This window comes from Macaca nemestrina, chromosome 19, assembly GCF_043159975.1.
Source record: "Macaca nemestrina isolate mMacNem1 chromosome 19, mMacNem.hap1, whole genome shotgun sequence".
NCBI classification, from domain to species: Eukaryota; Metazoa; Chordata; class Mammalia; order Primates; family Cercopithecidae; genus Macaca; species Macaca nemestrina.
In genome coordinates, this window is record NC_092143.1 from 81,148,932 (window position 1) to 81,168,082 (window position 19,151).

General features: G+C 47.5%; 1 protein-coding gene across 13 annotated transcripts in view; it reads left to right on the forward strand.

The window, feature by feature from the left end:
* Positions 1-945: 945 nt before the first annotated feature.
* LOC105478907 (metallophosphoesterase 1) overlaps positions 946-19,151 on the forward strand; it is a 35,390-nt gene continuing 17,184 nt past the window's right edge. For 5 of the 13 annotated variants that reach the window (XR_011617148.1, XR_011617149.1, XM_071085700.1 and 2 more), the window contains exons 1-6: positions 1,219-1,835; positions 3,695-3,765; positions 8,309-8,401; positions 11,775-11,867; positions 12,032-12,404; positions 16,136-16,244. Coding sequence is in view for 11 of the 13 variants with exons in the window: in XM_071085700.1 (XP_070941801.1) it covers positions 12,124-12,404; positions 16,136-16,244 (390 nt within the window). In the remaining 2 variants the exon portion in view is untranslated. Of the gene's footprint in view, positions 964-1,218; positions 1,836-3,694; positions 3,802-4,354; positions 4,633-8,308; positions 8,402-11,774; positions 11,868-12,031; positions 12,405-13,385; positions 15,580-16,135; positions 16,245-19,151 lie in introns of those variants that run through there. The other 8 variants (XM_071085695.1, XM_071085697.1, XM_071085696.1 and 5 more) reach the window with 8 other exon arrangements.

A 19,151-nucleotide genomic window follows, 5' to 3' on the forward strand; every position in this document is an offset into this window, starting at 1 on the left:
ACACACTGCATTTGGCTAATGTGTCTCTCAAGCTCCCCCCACCCTCTTTTTTTAAAAGACATTGGGGGTCTGGCCGTGTTGCCCAGCCTGGAGTGCAGCGGCTATTCACAGCTGTGATCATAGCTCACTACATCCTTGAACTCTGGCCTTAAGCAATCCTCTCACTTCAGCCTCTGAACATTTTTGAATAAAGAAATTGGGTCATTTGGTTTGTAGAATTTCCCATATTCTGGATTTGGCAGATTACTTCCTGGTGGTGTAATGTAATAGGTTCATTTGGCCCCTGTATTTCCTTTAGCCAGTGGTTAGAGTTAAAAGCTTAACTGGGTCTAGTTTCCTTTTGTTAGTCAGAGAGAATACTTTAGAGGTGAGGCTGCAAACAATCCCCGGTGTCATATCAGTGTGTTTATGGAATTAGGCTGTTCCAGTTTCTATTATGTCGAAGTGGTTCACCTGATCATATCAGAAGATATTACAATATTCTTAATAATAACCATTTACCGCATACTAATTGTATACCAGGCATTTTGCTGGCTGTGTCCTAGATAATTCCTCATACCACATCTCCGTGTATTAACCACACTCATAGATTTGTAAAAAATGTACTAGAATTGGCTGGTTGGAAGGCTCTACGTGGATTATTACTCTGAGCTTGTTTACTCCTTGAAATATGGAATAATGGCTCCTGCTTTTAATATACAGGCTTATTTTGAGGATTTTTTGAACGGATGTGAGAGCACTTAGAAAACTGGAACACGCCGTGCTACACCATTAAAATTAGTAACATCAGTGAGAAAAAAGCAAGTGCATAATAAATATTATAGTTATCCTGTTTGTCTCCTTTATTCATCACACACTTACTAAGCACATCTGGAGAGCACTTTCCAAGGCTCCGGGGGAGCCGGAGAGGCCCAGCCTGGTCTGGTGGGTCCTGGAGCGGCAACGCGGCGCGGGAGGGGAACGGTGAGGCACGGCCTGGCTGCCACCGCGCGCGGAGCCCGGGAGCGGCTCGGGGGCCGTCAGCTGCCTGCCTGCCCGGCTCCTCCAGGGCCTGGAGCTCGGACGCGGGATCTGGGGGATTCTGGGGCGGGGACGCGGGCTCGCGGGGAGCAGTGGCCGCCCCCGGCCGCCGCGTGGCTGTGCTCAGAAGCCGGCCCTGGCGTCAGGAGACCGGGCGCGCGGCGTGGGGGCGCGAGTTCCCCTACCCGCCCGTGCGCCCCGTTAGGCCTTTCCTGGGCCCTAACGACAGCTCGCCCGTGCGTCGCCCTCGCAGCTCTCCCGTGTCCCCAAAATGCCTTTCCCGCGCCCCCCGCCCTTCTGCGGCGACTGCCCAGGGTGCTCCGTAATGCCACAGTCGGACAGCCGAGCCTGCCGGGCGCTTCGGGGAGGGCGCTAGGGGCCCGGACGCGGCCGCCGAGCGTAGGTTCCGGCCTTTACTCTCCGCAGCTGCGCACGGAGCCACAGCTGGGGTTGTCCGCTCTGCGGATCACAGGCCGCGGAGCCCCGGGCGCCACCCGCCGGCCCCTTCAGACAGCCCGCTTCCGCCGCCGGCCGTGGGACGCAGGCGCCGGGCGGACGCGGCGGCTCCGGCAAGACTCTGGCTTCCCACCCGCCTGAGGCCGCTGGGGCGGGGCTGCAGTGACAGTCCCAAGCGCTACCGCGGAAACAGGAAGTTGGTTGGGTGCGCGCCGGCTCGGGCTGCAGGTCCCGGGTCCCTCGGCCACCGCAGCCGCCCTGCCCAGGTGAAAGGGCTCCCGCACCGCCCGGTGCTCCCCATCTGCCTGGCGCTCCCCATCTGCCTGGCGTTGTGTGCAGAGCTGGAAAGCATGGCTGTTGTATGTATTCTTGCGCCCGTGTGACAACATTTAAACTTCTAAAAACGGAACCTCCTTCCGTTTTAGGATTGCAAGTTAACCTAGGAAAAAACAGCACTCTGCAAATTATTTGCTGGAAAATCTCGATGACTTAGGGCCCATGTATGACGTTGCAGGGGTCTCTCACTCTAGTTTACTGGTGTAGATTTTTTTTAAAAAATCCATCTTATCAAAAAATACCGCTTAAGGTGGAAAATTTCAAATGCAAGTCGCCGTTGATGAGATTGCAATTAATATATTTAGGATAGTGAATTAGAGAAAAACTACAGATCAGTACATTATTTTTTTCATATTTTGGGGGGATTTTTAAACGATAACTTTGAAGTTAAAAATTAAAAGGCTGGGCGCGGTGGCTCAGGCTTGTAATTCCAGCACTCTGGGAGGCCGAAGGGGGAGGATGGCTTGAGCCCAGAAGTTCGAGACCAACCTGGGCAACATAGCAAGACCCCCCCCCCCCGCCCTTCCACAACTACAAAAGGTACCAAAAAAAAAAAAAAAAAAAAGCCAGGCGTGGTGGCACGCACCTGAAGTCCCTGCTACTCGGAAAGTTGTGGGTGAAAGGATTGCTTGGGCGCGGGAGCGACGCAGCCTGCGGTTGACAAAAAGTCAAACTCTGTAAAATGTCTGAAGGGATTTATTCTGAGCCAAATATGAGTGACCATGGCTGGTGACACTGCCTTTTGGAGACTCTGAAAACATGTACCCAAGGTGGTCGGGGCCCGGTGTGGTTTTACACATTTTAGGGGAGCCATGAGTCATCAGTCAAGTACATGTACGATTAAGATGTACATTGGTTCGGTCCGTAAAGGTGGGACCACTGAGGCGTTGGGGGGGTCGGGGGCTTCCAGGTTATAGGTAGATTGAAAATTTTCTGATTGGCATTTGGTTGAAAGATTTATTATCAATGGAAAGGAATGTCTGGGTTACAATAAGAGGCTGTGGAGACTGAGGTTTTATCATGCAGATGAAGCCTCCAGGTTAGTATCCAGCATGTTAAATGCTGGTCTGGTTTTCCTGAATTCCAAAAGGGAGGAGGACAAAATGAGGCAAGTTCCACCCCCACCTCCCATCAGGCCTAAACATGTTTTTCTTAAAACAACCTAAAACAAGATTAACTCTGGAATGCGCTTGGTGGGGGTCCATGCAGATGGTTGAGGGGCCTTAGGATTTCATTTTTGATTTACATTGGGCAGTGGAGTGAGACCCTATCTCTAAAAAAATAAAAATAAAAATAAATACAAATCGAAAAGTTCAAAGATAATTTTTTTTTTTTTTTTCGAGATGGAGTTTCGTTCTTGTTGCCCAGGCTGGAGTGCAATGGTGCGATCTTGGCTCATCACAACCTCTGCCTCCCGGGTTCAAGCGATTCTCTTGCCTCAGCCTCCAGAGTAGCTGGGATTACAGGCACCACCACCCCAGCTAATTTTGTATTTTTAGTAGTGACGGGGTTTCTCCATGTTGGTCAGGCTGGTCTTGAACTCCCGACCTCAGGTGATCCGCCTGCCTCGGCCTCCCAAAATGCTGGGATTACAGACGTGAGCCACCGCCCCTGGCCTAAAGATAAAATATCTTGCTCCCAATTATGGCTTGCAGTGATTATTCATACGTGTTGGGCAGAAATGTTTCATATAATTTATATATAAATACAGGTATTTTATATTATAATTCAAAATAGGTATTCTTGGCCACTAACCCAATGTCTTGTTTCTTTAGCGTCTCAGCTTCTTTTTTACTTTCAAAGTTGGTCAGGTTTCCTGTTAATAGTTAACTAAATGAAAGCTTACTCACTGACAAAACACACATATTTGGTTTCATTTCAGATAAATGAATTCTGATTTGGGGAAGCAGATGCCAACTTAGAGCCTCGTACCAATCTCTCTGTGTTTAAAAGGTGAGGTGACTTGGTGATTTGCCTGGAAAATTGTAGGTAATATATAATCTAGCTTCCATATTTTACAGATATGTCTGGAGGTACTGGAGAGGTGCATGGCTGCCTTTCCATCCTAGGCTGGTCTGAACTGTCTTGTGGAGGCTCGACACTGTTCCTGCTGGGTTATCGTTGGGTGATCTTAATGAGACTGATAAATTGAATTTGGGAGTGAAAACAGTAATACTTTAAGAAATTTTGAACTTTAAAGCTGAGGACTAAGCTCTGATTTTTTTTCTTATCAATCCTCACAAAAGCACTGAGCTGGATACTGCAGGTTGTGAGGTTCAGGAGGGGGTACGTGGCTGGTATAAGGTCACAGAGCAGCGCTGCCGTTTGGCTACTTTCCCGTTCAGCATAGCTGCCATCTCTGCTGGTGGTATTCGCAGCATGCGGGATAAAATACTCACCAAGGAACAAGTGGCTAACTCCTCACAGAGCTCTCACGGTTTCCTCTTTTCTGATGAAAAGGTAGGGCTCCCTGGGGTGGGGGTGTCTGCAGAGCTCCCAGGTGCTGGTGGTCAGCAGGTTTTCCTTTGTCTGAGTCAGAAAATGGGGAGGCTGGGGAAAGGTTTGGCCCAGCAAGTGAGTGAAATAAGTCAATTTGTACCCGTTGGGAAGCAAGCTGGCCGGTAGGAGTGAAGCCTCGTTACCTAATGCTGGTGCCATTTCTAGGGAGAGAAGGAATCACTTCCCCGAGCCTATCAGTCCTACAAGTTATTCTGTCTTCATTTCAGGTGGGAAAAGAGGGCATATTTTGGCCATAACATTGAGACAACAATGCATCTTTGGTAGAGAAAGAAAAGGAATTTCCCAAGATTTGAGCAAAAGGTGCTTTTTGTTTTGTTTAGTTTTTGAGACAGTCTCCCTCTGTCGCCCAGACTGGAGTGCAGTGGCCTGATCTCTGCTCATTGCAAGCTGTGCCTCCCAGGTTCAAGTGATTTTCCTGCCTTAGCTTCCTGAGTAGCTGGGATTGCAGGCATGCACTACTACACTAGGCTAATTTTTGTATTTTTAGTAGAGATGGGGTTTCGCCATGTTGGCCAGGATGGTCTTGAACTCCTGGCCTCAGGTGATCTCCCTGCCCCCACCTCCCAAAGTGCTGGGATTACAGGGTGTGAGCCACCTGCCCAAAAGGTGTTCAGTTTAAGGATCTGCTGTCAAAAGTTTTCTAAATAGGTTTTTGCTCTGTTACCTTTTTTTAAAAATTTTTAAATTTTAATTTTTAATTTTTATTTTTTGAGACAGAGTATCGCTCTGTCACCCAGGCTGGAGTGCAGTCGCTCGATCTCGGCTCACTGCAAGCTCCGCCTCCCAGGTTCATGTCATTCTCCCTCAGCCTCCCGAGTAGCTGGGGCTACAGATGCCTACCACCACGCCCGGCTAATTTTTTTGTATTTTTAGTAGAGATGGGGTTTCACCATGTTAGTCAGGATGGTCTCCATCTCCTGACCTTGTGATCTGCCTGCCTCAGCCTTCCAAAGTGCTGGGATGACAGGCATGAGCCACTGCGCCTGGCCTTTTTTTTTTGAGATGGAGTCTCACTGGGCTGGAGTGCTATGGTGAGATCTCGGCTCACTGCAACCTCCGCCTCCTGGGTTCAAGTGATTCTTGTGCCTCAGCCTTCCAAGTATCTGGGATTTACACACTCATTCAACCACAGCCGGCTAAATTTTGTATTAAATATTTTTAGTAGAGATGGGGTTTCACCATGTTGGCTAGGCTGGTCTTGAACTCCTGGCATCAAATGATCCACCTGCCTTTGTCTCCCAAAGTGCTGGGATTACAGGCATGAGCCACCATATCCTGCACAGCCACTCTTATCTTTTAAAAAATGATTGTGTTGGGCTGGGCGCAGTGCTCATGCCTGTAATCCCAGTAGTTTGGGAGGCCGAGGCCGGTGGATTGCTTGAGTCCAGGAGTTCGCGACCAGCCTAAGCAACATGGTGAAACCCTGTCTCTATGAAAAATGCAAAAATTAGTGGGGTGTGGTGGCGCACGCCCACCTGTAATCCCGACTGCTCCAGAGGCTGAAGTGGGAGGACTGCTTGAGTCCAGGAGGTGGAGATTGCACTGAGCTGGGATCACACCACTGTACTCCAGCATGGGTGACAGGGCAAGACCTTGTCTCAAAAAAAAAAAAAAAAAAAAACTATGTTATACCAGACAGCTGCTTCGCATGGTTATCAGGGTCTTCTCAGGAAGATATGTAACAGTTTCATCCAGCTTGCTTGCTCTGTCTTTCTCTGTCCTTTTTCCTCCCCCAACCCCTTCTGCTCTTCTCTCCTTTTCTACTGTCCTCCTTCCTTCTTTTCTTCCAAGTCTTCCTCTGCTTGAATGGCTCTGTGTCGGATATTTTAAATTCCTTTTTGGAAAAAAGAATGTTAGGGGTAGAAGGTAGTCGATTTACGGGTGGCAAATCCTTACAAATCTGCAGCAACCTCAATTCTTGCCTTCTCAGAAGAGAGAATTCCACTGAGGGACATAAGGCAGAAAAAGAGACTGAGGCAAGTTTCTCAGCAGGAGTGAAAGTTACTAAAAAGCTTTAGAGCAGGAAAGAAAGAAAAGTACACTTGGAAGAGACCCAAGAGGGCAGTGTGAAGGTCAAGTGCAGTGTTTAACTGTAATCCTCGGACTTTATAGGCTGACCCACTTGTCTTGCACCCGTTCCCCATGATTCTTCCCTTCGGGTGCGCTGCCTGCGTGCACAGTGCCCTCCTTACGCTTGGGAGGTGAGCATGAGCAGTGTGTTTAGGAAGCTGTACACATGCCCGTCTGAAGCTTTCTTCCTGTTTCCTGTGGAGTATCTGAAGCTTTCTTCCTGTTTCCTGTGGAGTATCTGAAGCTTTCTTCCTGTTTCCTGTGGAGTATCTGAAGCTTTCTTCCTGTTTTCCTGTGGAGTGCCCCCAGAGGGTCATACTCTGCTGTTTTGTCTCCTGATGTGTATGTCCAGGAAGTTGCCTCTCCCTGGCATCTGCATTTAATTTACACTTTAATGTGGTAGCTGTGGACCCTCAGGAGATTGTCTTTCCCTGGCACTGGCTGCTAAATGATCGTTTTTAGGGAGGCAGTGTGATAACTGTTGAATGGTCACCTGGTGATCACTTGACATTCCTGGTGGATGGGAAGAGCCCTCACCCGGTCCGCTCATGCCTGTCTAGAACCTGTAACAAGAACATAGAAGTTTGAGGGAAGAGGCCGGGCGCGGTGGCTCAAGCCTGTAATCCCAGCACTTTGGGAGGCCGAGACGGGCGGATCACGAGGTCAGGAGATCGAGACCATCCTGGCTAACACGGTGAAACCCCGTCTCTACTAAAAAATACAAAAAACTAGCCGGTCGCGGTGGCGGACGCCTGTAGTCCCAGCTACTCGGGAGGCTGAGGCAGGAGAATGGCGTAAACCCGGGAGGCGGAGCTTGCAGTGAGCTGAGATCCGGCCACTGCACTCCAGCCTGGGCGGCAGAGCGAGACTCCGTCTCAAAAAAAAAAAAAAAAAAAAAAGTTTGAGGGAAGCGCCAGAACTCCAATGACCCGGTTTGTTTGCAGTAAGGTCGAGGTCGCTTATCCACGAGGAGTAAGAGGCCGTGCTGAGTGAGCTCAGTGGGGAGCTGAGGTGGGGAGAGCCCAAGTTGCCTGGAAGTGCAAACCCACAGGCTGTCTCTGTGTCCTCTGTCCTTGATCCTCTCTTCATCCAGGGAAGCTGGAGGACTGCAGTTCTACATACTATCCTGCCCTGAGCCCCACTTCAGGCTGTCAGCCAGCCTTGTCTCCAGCCTGCTCACCACTCACTGATGCTTTTTGCACCTCTTAGTCATAACTGCTCAAACAAGGCTCACTCTGATGAAAAGAAGGGGGTGTAGAAGAGCAATTTTCTTTTTTCTTTTTTTTTTTTTTGAGACGGAGTCTCGCTCTGTCGCCGGGCTGGAGTGCAGTGGCCGGATCTCAGCTCACTGCAAGCTCCGCCTCCCGGGTTCCCGCCATTCTCCTGCCTCAGCCTCCCGAGTAGCTGGGACTACAGGCGCCGCCACCTCGCCCGGCTAGTTTTTTGTATTTTTAGTAGAGACGGGGTTTCACCGTATTAGCCAGGATGGTCTCGATCTCCTGAGCTCGTGATCCGCCCGTCTCGGCCTCCCAAAGTGCTGGGATTACAGGCTTGAGCCACCGCGCCCGGCCGTGAAGAGCAATTTTCAAGTTGTCATTCTGGTATTTCATCTTGGGAAACCAGAAACTTGCGAAACAGGAAGGGTTTGCATACTGGAAGACTCCTCAGCCCGCCCCAGAAGGTCAGCATTCCTTCCCTCTCAACTAGTTCTGTCCAGCTGGAGGAAACATACGGTGTTAGAAAGTTTCAACTATGGTTTTGGCTTTAGCTTTTAGGATTTTAGGAGATTCTAGGCCTTTTGAAAAAAAATGAGATATTAAGATCGAATGGTTGCCTTTGACATATTTGATTTAATCAAAACAAAGGAAATTGCCTGGCATTAAGGAACCTGTTATTTATCCCTTAGAGACACTCCAGCAGAGAACCCAGGCCCTTCAACCATACTGCTGCATGGTTCCTGACACTTGTGCAGTCCGTTCCGAAGTTTCTTACAGATGAGGTGGGTGACTGCAAATAGGCACTGCTTCTCCTCTGTGTCAGAGTAAGCACGGGCAGCGCAGGGTGGCTGCACGTCCTGAGTTGCCTGGGACAGTCCTGGTTTACACCATTGCTCTGTTTTAATTTTTATCAATGACATTTTTCACTCAAAGCTGTCCCCAGTTGGAAGATAAAGGTATGTGGTGACTGCAATTATGCGGCATATGTGCTTTGCCTTAGAGAAAAGAGAGGTGACAAAAGTTCTAAGTGAAGAAGATAAAGTACAGCTTGACCAACTGATAAATATGTTACGGGGTTTTGGAGGAGAATTTCAGCAAGAGCAGTTGACTCCAGATGATATGCAAGGCTGCTTTTGACCTCTCTGTCTGAAAGGACATACTTAAAATCCAGTATTTGTTTGCTGTTCCCCCTTTATTTATTTTGAGACAGAGTCTCACTGTGTTGCCCAGGTTGGAGTGCGGTGGCACGATCTCTGCTCACTGCAACCTCCGCCTCCTGGATTCAAGCAGTTCTCCTGCCTCAGCCTCCTGAGTAGCTGGGATTACAGGCATGTACCACCACGCCTGCCTAATTTTTGTATTTAGTGGAGACGAGGTTTCACCACATTGGCCGTTCTGGTCTTGAACTCCTGACCTCAGGTGATCCACCTGCCTTGGCCTTCCAAAGTGCTGGGATTACGGGCAGCACAGGGTGGCTGCACATCCTAAGTTGCCTAGGACAGTCCTGGTTTACACCATTGCTCTGTTTTAATTTTTATTAGTGACATTTTTCACTCAATGCTGTCCCCAGTTGGAAGATAAAGGTCTGTGGTGACTGCAATTATGTGGCATGAGGTGGTTCTTGCCTCCATGCCTGTGTGCGACATGAAGTTCCTAGGTTCATGTTAGAAAATCGTCTTCCTAGAAAAGGATTTTATTTTATTTTATTTTATTTTTTTTTGAAACGGAGTCTCGCTCTGTCGCCCAGGCTGGAGTGCAGTGGCCGGATCTCAGCTCACTGCAAGCTCCACCTCCCGGGTTTACGCCATTCTCCTGCGTAAGCCTCCCGAGTAGCTGGGACTACAGGCGCCCGCCACCTCGCCCGGCTAGTTTTTTTTTATTTTTAGTAGAGACGGGGTTTCACCGTGTTAGCCAGGATGGTCTCGATCTCCTGACCTCGTGATCCGCCCGTCTCGGCCTCCCAGAGTGCTGGGATTACAGGCTTGAGCCACCGCGCCCGACCTGGATTTTATTTTTTTATTGGTTCAATTAGGGTTTCTGGTCAGTGTGTCCCAAAGCTCCCACCCCATAAGACTTCAGGGGCTTCTTTGACATCTGAGCTCCTTATACCCTCCCTGGGAAGGTCACCACCCTTCTCAGATTCTCATCTTGAGCGCAAGTTGAAGAACCCGGAGGTAGAATGCCACCATCTATAGCCTATCTCAGGGTAGCCTTTTACCAACTTTTCTCTTCGGAGGTCTCAAAAATAGATGCTTTCTTTACAGGATGCAAAGCTCATCCAGTATTTGGGATGAATCCTTAAAAAATTTGAAGGTTCCCTTACAGAAGCCACTATACATAAGTATCTTATAAAAGAAGGCCATCCAGAGTTTTAAGGCATATTTGCAGGGGAAAACCCATTTTTGTGAAAACATATAATCTGGTTGCAGTGTTCAATATTCACATTCACAGATGGTGGCTCTGTGGCAGTCACCCACAGGTTCTTCCTGCCCAGTGCACAGACAAAACCATTCACTGAGACTATGGTACTGCAGTAAATAAGTAGTTTAGGCTGGGCATGGTGGCTCACGCCTGTAATGCTAGCACTTTGGGAGGCTGAGGCGGGTGAATCACTTGAGCCCAGGAGTTCAAGACTAGCCTGGGCAGCATGGCAAAACCCCATCTCTTCTAAAAATACACACACACACACACACACACACACACACACAAATTAGCTGGGCGTGGTGGCACACACCTATAATCCCAGCTACTCGGGAGGCTGAGGCATGAGAATCGCTTGAACCTGGGAGGCAGAGGTTGCAGTGAGCTGACATGGTGCCATTGCACTCCAGCCTGAGTGACAGAGTGAGACTGTGTCTCAAAAAAAAAAAAGTTTAATTAACTTAATTAACATAAGGCTGGCCACTGAGATGGAATTATTACTCAAAGCAGTCTCTCTGAATCTCAGAGGTCAGGGTTTTTATGGACAGTACTGCAGGCAGGGAGCTGGGGAACAGGAGTTGCTGATTGGTTGGGATGAAATCACAGGGGCATGGAAAACGGTCCTTGTGTACTGAGCCCGCTTCTGGGTGGGGTCATAGGATCAGCTGAGTCATGAAATATGGGTCCCGGCAGCGTCAGTCAGGTGGGGTAAATCAGTTGCCCGAAAGTCTGAAAAATACCTGCAAAGATCAATCTTAGGGTCTCCAATAGTGACGTTATCGATAGGAGAAATTGAGGGAAGTCACAAATCTTTGTTACCTCTGGCCACATGACTCCTGAGCAATAAGGGATTATAGAAACTACATTCAGCAGAATTCAAGCCCCTCCCCTAATCCTAATCTCGAAACCTTTCATTAATTTTCAAAGGTGGTTTCGGCCTCAGAACAGGGATGAGACTATTATCATTCTTGCTTCAAAGTTAAACTATAAACTGGCCTGGCACAGTGGCTCACGTCTGTAATCTCAGCACTTTGGGAGGTTGAGGCAGGTGGTTCATTTGAGGTCAGGAGTTTGAGACCAACCTGGCCAACATGGCGAAAACCCATCTCTACTAAAAAAATATACAAAAATTAGCTGGACTTGGTGATGGGTGCCTGCAATCCCAGCTACTTGGGAGGCTGAGGCATGAGAATCACTTGAACCCAGGAGGCAGAGGTTGCAGTAAGCCCAGATCACACCACTACACTCCAACCTGGGTGGCAGAGGGAGACCCCATTTCAAAAACAAAACCAACCGAACAAACAAAAACCTATAAACTAAATTCCTCCTGAAGTTAGCTTGGCCTATATCCAGGAATGACGAAGGACAGCTTGGCAGTCAGAAGAAAGACGGAGTCAACTATGTCAGATTTGGGTTACCATTATAATTTTGCAAAGGTGGTTTCAGTGTCAGATCCTGGCCTCCGGGTCCAATGTGGAATGAATTCCTTGGATCTTTGAAGCACATTGTCCATGAATATTCACTTATTTTGTGGAACAGCAGAGTAGAAAAGTGATGAATTAACACCAAAAGCAACACGTTACAGGGGTCTTATGACCTGTTGATTTTTAAGGTCAAGGAGGGGTGGTGGGGAATCCTAGGAGTCAAATTACACTTAAATAATGCTGAATTTTCCATTATGTCTCCTACCTTAACACACATCATTCTCATGGATTCCCATTTGATGATTTCTAGAATGTTAACGAAACTATCACCTTGGTGAGAAGATCATTCTAATAGCTTTATTCTGGCATATGGAGGTATGGAGAGCTTGAAGGAGTTGGAAAGGTCAGTTTTTCCTTGTTAGTAATCTGGCATATTATTGTAAAAGTATAAGACAATTAATTTGGAAACGTAGATAGGATTGTGTAACTCATTAGTTCTTAATAGAGAGAGGGTTGATACCTGTATTATTAGGGAACATAACTGAATTCTCTTCCTTTTCCCTGTAGGTGCCCAGCTAAGACCAGGATGCCGTCACCCTACCCAGGGCTCTGCAGTTTTCTCATGGTGAACCCTTGATGGATTTGTTGTTGCTTGAGAAATGGCTATGATCGAAGTGGGATTTGAAAGACAGAATTTTTATCCGTTAAAGAGGAAGAGTGCATTGCTGTTGAAACTCATAGCTGTTGTCTTTGCTGTGCTTCTATTTTGTGAATTTTTAATCTATTACTTAGCGATCTTTCAGTGTAATTGGCCTGAAGTGAAAACCACAGCCTATGATGGTGAACAGGCCTCACATGAGCCTGTGCTCAAAGCCATGTTTTTGGCTGACACCCATTTGCTTGGGGAATTCTTAGGCCACTGGCTGGACAAATTACGAAGGTAAGAGGTAAAATCAGGAATCTTTCTAAAATTCTGTAGGCAAAACGGTATAGCTCTCTCCTCATAGGCAAGGCTTAATGGCTTTAGGTTACTCTTAGTTATTTTCCTCTTAAAGGAGGACATTTAGGGACATTTGACTTTTCCTTGAATTTACCATTTACTGAGGATGTATACCGGGCCCCATAATTTGGGAGTCGGATCTGGGCCACGTCGCTTTGTGACTTTGGACAAGTTGTTAGGGCCCCTCTGAGCCCCTGCCTCCTTGTTTGTAACTGGGTGAAGACAAGAAACATCACAAGATGTGCCACGCAATGACAAGAAGATGCCACGCGATGCCTGGTGCTGGGACTGGTCCCCTGGGCAGGGAGGACACAGATCTGGGTTGATGGTCCCATCTCACCTTCCCTGTGTGTACCTTTGAGCCTGTTGCATTTCAGCCTCCTCTAGACAGCGGAGGAGCAGAGCAGATGTGTGGCTGTCACCCTAGGGAAGGGTCAGGTCCTGTCTTTCCGACTCACACCTGCCCCTGCATGGTCCTTTGGTTTTTTTTCACCAGGAAGCTTTTTAAACAAATTATTTTTAGGCCGGGCGCAGTGGCTCACGCCTGGAATCCCAGCACTTTGGGAGGCCAAGGCAGGTGGATCACCTGAGGTCAGGAGTTCAAGACCAGCCTGGCCAACATGGTGCAACTCCATCTCTACTAAAAATAGAAAAATTAGCCGAGCATGGTGCCGGGCGCCTATAATCTCAGCTACTCGGGAGGCTGAGATAGGAAAATCGCTTCAACCCGGGAGGTGGAGGTTGCAGTGAGCTGAGATTGCACCGCTGCACTCCAGCCTGGGCAACAGAGCAAGACTCCATCTCAAAACAAAAACAAAAACAAAAGAATAAAGAATAATGAAGGAGCAGCTATACCTTTTTACTAAGAGTTTTTTTATTTATTTATTATTATTTTTATTTTATTTTATTTTATTTTATTTTATTACTAAGAGTTTTAACCAAAGGAGGCGTGAGCTCAAGAAGGGCCGGTGCAGGGCCTGCAGTGTCTTGGTCTTACAAATCGATCCTGATTGATGTCTGGTCTCTCCAAGTAGCCTTCTGTGCATTCTTCCTGCTGCTGTTTCTAGATTTTTACTTTCTGTGGTGAATAAATCAAGAGAAACTGAGAAGCTGGGTGCAGTGCTTCACGCCTGTAATCCCAGCACATTAGGAGGTGGAGGTGAAGGCTTGCTTGAGGCCAGGAATTTGAGACCAGCCTGGGCCATGTGGCAAGACCTCATTTCTACAAAAAAACAATAAACAAAAACCAAAAAGTAGCGAATTTTTGCTATTTATGCCTACTTGTAGTCCTAGTTACTCAGGAGGCTGAGGCAGGAGGATCATTTGAGCTATTCTGAGCACCAGAGTTTGAGCCTCCAGTGAGCTGTGATCATGGCACCGCAGTCCAGCTTGAGTGACAGAGCAAGAGCCTGTCTCTAAGAAAAAGTAAAATAAAATAAGAAAAACAGAGAAATGTATTTTGAGAGAGATCTTGGGTAAAAAGCCTTTTATGGGTGATGTGTACCATTCAGTGGTTAACTTGGGATCTAAAAATCTCCCTCTGACCAGAAATTACATTGACTGATTAAAACGAGGTCTAGCTCTGTTGCCCAGGCTGGAGGGCAGTAGTAGGATCATAGCTCACTGCAGCTGCTGAAGTAGCTAGGACAATGGGCTTGTGTCACTACGCCCAGCTAATTTTTACTTTTTTGTAGAGATGGAATTTTGCTGTGTTGCTCATGCTGGTTTTGAACTCTTGGCCTCAAGTGATCCTCCCGCCTTGGCCTCCCAAAGCATTGAAATTACAGGTGTGAGCCACTGCACCCAGCCTACTTTCCCCTGTTTCTATATCCCAGGACATAGCATTTCCCTTTTGTAGAGGAGGAGCAGCCAGGAAAATGCCTTAAAAAGGAGGAAAGGTTTGGATTCCTTAGGAAAATGACATAGGCTGGATTTGGTTAGGTTGAAGACGGGGAGGGCTGAGCAAGCACTGACATTTTTGTGCACCTCCCGTGTGCCTGTGCTATCCTTTACAAACGCTGTCTCATTTAACCCCATAACTATCCTGTGCAAGTAGGATTTAAAATCCCCATTTACTGGCCTGGTGTGGTGGCTCACGCCTGGAATCCCAGCACTTAGGGAGGCTGAGGCAGGTGGATCACTGGAGGTCAGAAGTTCAAGACCAGCCTGACCAACATGGAGAAACCCCGTCTCTACTAAATATACAAAATTAGCTGGGTGTGGTGGCACATGCCTATAATTCCAGCGAGGCAGGAGAATCACTTGAACCCGGGAGGTGGAGGTTGCAGTGAGCCGAGATCACGCCATTGCACTCCAGCCTGGGCAACAAGAGGGAAACTCCATCTCAAAATAAATAAATAAATAAATAAAATAAAATCTCCATTTACCAATGAAGACACTGGGAATCAGAATAGGCAGTATTTTCAAAGGCACACAGCTTTTCAATGGATTGAGCTGGGATGTTAAGCCATTATCTGTCAGATTGCAGATCCCAGGCTCTTTTTTCTTTTTGAGACGGAGTCTCTCTGTGTCACCCAGGCTGGAGTGCAGTGGCGTGATCTCAGTTCACTGCAACTTCCGCCTGCTGGGTTCAAGCAATTCTCCTGCCTCAGCCTCCCAAGTAGCTGGTACCACAGGCGCCCGCCACCATGCACAGCTGACTTTTTGTATTTTTAGTAGAGACAGGGTTTCATGATATTGGCCAGGCTGGTCTCGAACTCCTGACCTCATGATCTGCCCACTTTGGCCTCCCAAAGTGATGGGATTACAGGCATGAACCACTACGCCCGGCCTCCAGGCTCTTTTCATTTGCTTGTTTTACCTCGGAGGATTACTTGCATGTCTGAAATCTACAGGATTTACTGTTTTGATATTGACTAGCCTATTTCTCTTGTCATCTCCCCTCCAACTTGGAAGCAAAGAAGGAAGTTGAATTCCCTTTAAGAAGAAGTGAAAATTAAGCTAGATACAATCATTTCCTCTGTGTGGTACAAAATCAGTCTACATTGAACATCTTTGGAAGCTGCATTAGGCTCTCTCAGATCCAGTTGTGTCTTGACTGAGTGATGGCTGCAGGGTGCAGAGTGGGGCCCGTTGCTGCCCACCACAGTGTCAGGTGTGTGGGAGGCGTGGCCAGACTCCTCTCTGATACTTAATTCCCCACCTTTAATCAGATACGGCCTCTTTGGCCCTTCAAGCCGGGGATGGGAATGCAAGAGTGGGACTCTGGAAGAAGGAGAGTGGAACCATTTAGTTTGCTGTTTAAATGGTGCATAGGCCGGGCGTGGTGGCTCAAGCCTGTAATCCCAGCACTTTGGGAGGCCGAGACGGGCGGATCACAAGGTCAGGAGATCGAGACCATCCTGGCTAACACGGCGAAACCCCGTCTCTACTAAAAACACAAAAAAATTAGCCGGGCGAGGTGGCGGCGCCTGTGGTCCCAGCTACTCGGGAGGCTGAGGCAGGAGAATGGCGTGAACCCGGGAGGCGGAGCTTGCAGTGAGCTGAGATCCGGCCACTGCACTCCAGCCTGGGCGACAGAGCGAGACTCCGTCTCAAAAAAAAGAAAAAAAAAAAAAAAAAAAAAAATTAAATAAATAAATGGTGCATAATACAGAAGTAGCCTCCACCCAGGAAAGACGGATGCCTTACTTTTTCCTATTGGTGTCAAGGGAATGGCAGATGGAGAGAGCCTTCCAGACAGCTCTGTGGTTGCTGCAGCCGGAAGTCGTCTTCATCCTGGGGGATGTCTTTGATGAAGGGAAGTGGAGCACCCCTGAGGTAGGACCCTGTGTTCCAGGTGCCCTCATCCTGCTTTGAGGTCCAGCACAAGTAACCCAGAGAATCCACGAAGCAATGTCAGCTCGAGTTGGAAATTTTATGGAAGTTGTACTTACTACTGATATTAAAAATGCATAGGCTATCTGGAAGATGCTTAGAATTCATAGGCTATCTAAGATTATTAGAACAACTCAATCTCGGGTTAGGTTGGCTAATCGTAAACATTTGTCTATGTAGGAAATAGGTCGATTAGCCAGATATCATTTACTTGGAATACACTGTTTTGTGAACCTCTTGGGAAAGGGAGAAATGGGCAAGATAGATGTTATTTCAGTTGTGACCGAAATTGCAAAATACATATTGAAATGTACATTTAATTTCACACTCTTATTGAACCACAACATTAGGAGAATTGTGCTACAAAAGGGACTTGCTATTCTCCTCTGATTTTCTTTTTTCTGAGTGAGAGATGCAGAAGGGGCCCTGGGGACTCGATGTGAGGATCCTCTGCCTTCAGAGGGGCTGAGACCTCCGCCGGGGTATTGGGGTAATGTAAGACTTTCCACAAACCAAAGAGAAAAGCTCTTCTCACCTTAGTTGTCACAATGTTTTGCTTATTATATCCTTGGAACAAAACAAATGAAGACATGAACTGTTCTTGCTGCTTAAAAATGTTCAGTCACTAATGGTTTTTGGAAAATATTTAATTTGGGGTATAGTCTAAAAAAACTTCATCACATGCCTATAGTACCAGCACTTTGGAAGCCCAAGGCAGGAGGAGTTTTATTTTTTTTTGAGATGGAGTTTCGCTCTTGTTGCCTAGGCTGGAGTGCAGTGGCGCAATCTCAGCTCACTGCAAACTCTGCCTCCCAGGTTCAAGCGATTCTCCTGCCTCAGCCTCTTGTGTGGTAGGATTACAGGCATGCGTCACCACGCCCGTCTAATTTTGTATTTTTAGTAGACATGGGGTTTCTCCATGTTGGTCAGGCTGGTCTCGAACTTCTGACCTCAGGTGACCCACCCACCTCGGCCTCTCAATGTGCTGGGATTACAGGCATGAGCTACTGTGCCTGCCTTTTTTTTTTTTTTTTTTTGGTGGTGGAGGGGATGGAGTCTCACTCTGTCACCCAGGCTGCAGTGCAGTGGTGTGACTTTGGCTCACTGCAACCTCCACCTCCTGGGTTCAAGCAATTCTCCCTCCTCAGCCTCCCGAGTAGCTGGGATTACAGGCATACACTACCATGCCTAGCTAATTTTTTTTGTATTTTAGTAGAGATGGGGTTTCACCATGTTGCCCAGGCTGGTCTCGAACTCCTGAGCTCAGGCAGTCTGCTCACCTTGGCCTCCCAAAGTGCTGGCATTATAGGCATGAGCCACCACGCCAGGCCTAGTCCGAGGCAGGAGGATCATTTGAGCCCAGGAGTTCAAAACCTGGCAACTTAGTGAGACCCTGTTTCTACAAAAAATACAAAAATTAGCCAGGCATGGTGGTGCCCGCCTATAGTCCCAGCTACTCAGGAGGCTGAAGTGAGAGGATCGCTTGAGCCTGGGAGGTCGAGGCCACAGTCAGCTCTGCACCACTGCACTCCAGCCTGGGTGACAGAGTGAGACCCTGTCTCAAAAAATAAAGATAAAAATCAAGGAAGACAAACAACCAAACCAAAAGCAAAATAAAAAAACCCACAACAAAAACCCACAAAACCTTACTGGCGTTTCCTGGGACAATTCAATAGCTACACAAGAGAAGCCTTGGTTCGGAGTTGATAGGAACCACTGTTTACAGAGTTGCAATGTTTGTTATCCTCTAGGCTGTAATTCAGTGTGAGATAGTGGAAATGTTGTATGTAAAAACAACTAGTTACAAAATGAGGTTGGATAGATATGTTGCTTTTCCAAATTAAGGGCAATATTTTATGTTTTTCTTTTTTTTTTTTTTTTTTGAGACGGAGTCTCGCTCTGCCGCCCAGGCTGGAGTGCAGTGGCCGGATCTCAGCTCACTGCAGGCTCCGCCTCCCGGGTTCACGCAATTCTCCTGCCTCAGCCTCCCCAGTAGCTGGGACTACAGGCGCCCGCCACCGCGCCCGGCTAGTTTTTTGTATTTTTTAGTAGAGACGGGGTTTCACCGTGTCATCCAGGATGGTCTCGATCTCCTGACCTCGTGATCCGCCCGCCTCGGCCTCCCAAAGTGCTGGGATTACAGGCTTGAGCCACCGCGCCCGGCCTATTTTATGTTTTTCTATGCCTGTTATTCTGATTTTATGCTACTCTAACTTTATTTATTTATTTTTTTGAGCTGGTGTCTTGCTCTGTCACCAAGGCTGGAGTGTGTGGCGTGATCTCAGCTTACCGCAACCTCTGCCTCCCTGGTTCAAGTGATTCTCCTGCCTCAGCCTCCTCGAGTAGCTGGGACGACAGGCGACCGCCACCACACACAGCTCATTTTTGTATGTTTAGTAGAGACAAGGTTTCACCATGTTGGCCAGGCTGCTCTCAAACTCCTGACCTCTAGTGATCTGCCTGCTTCAGCCTCCCAAAGTGCTGGGAGTAGGGGTGTGAGCCACCGTGCCCAGCCATCTAACTTTAAATGTTATTTGTTAAAGTGGAATCTTTGTAAATGTATTCAAGGACACTATCCAGCATGTTTCCTTAGGTTTTGCCAGATTTACAACGTTTAGGATAAAGTTGGTTACCATCTAGAATTGAGGGTTTTTTTGTTTTTTTCCCTACCCTAGGGTGTTTGTACAATCGATATTTTTAGCTTTATAAAAATAAGAACTACACTAACATAACTCTGAAGTTTTAATAGTTAAAGCAAGTATCAGAATAATTTTGAAATATATGTTACAATAAGTATTTTTTGTCTTTCTTTCTCCCACATCTCATTAGTTCGTTTCCACAGTTGTAGCC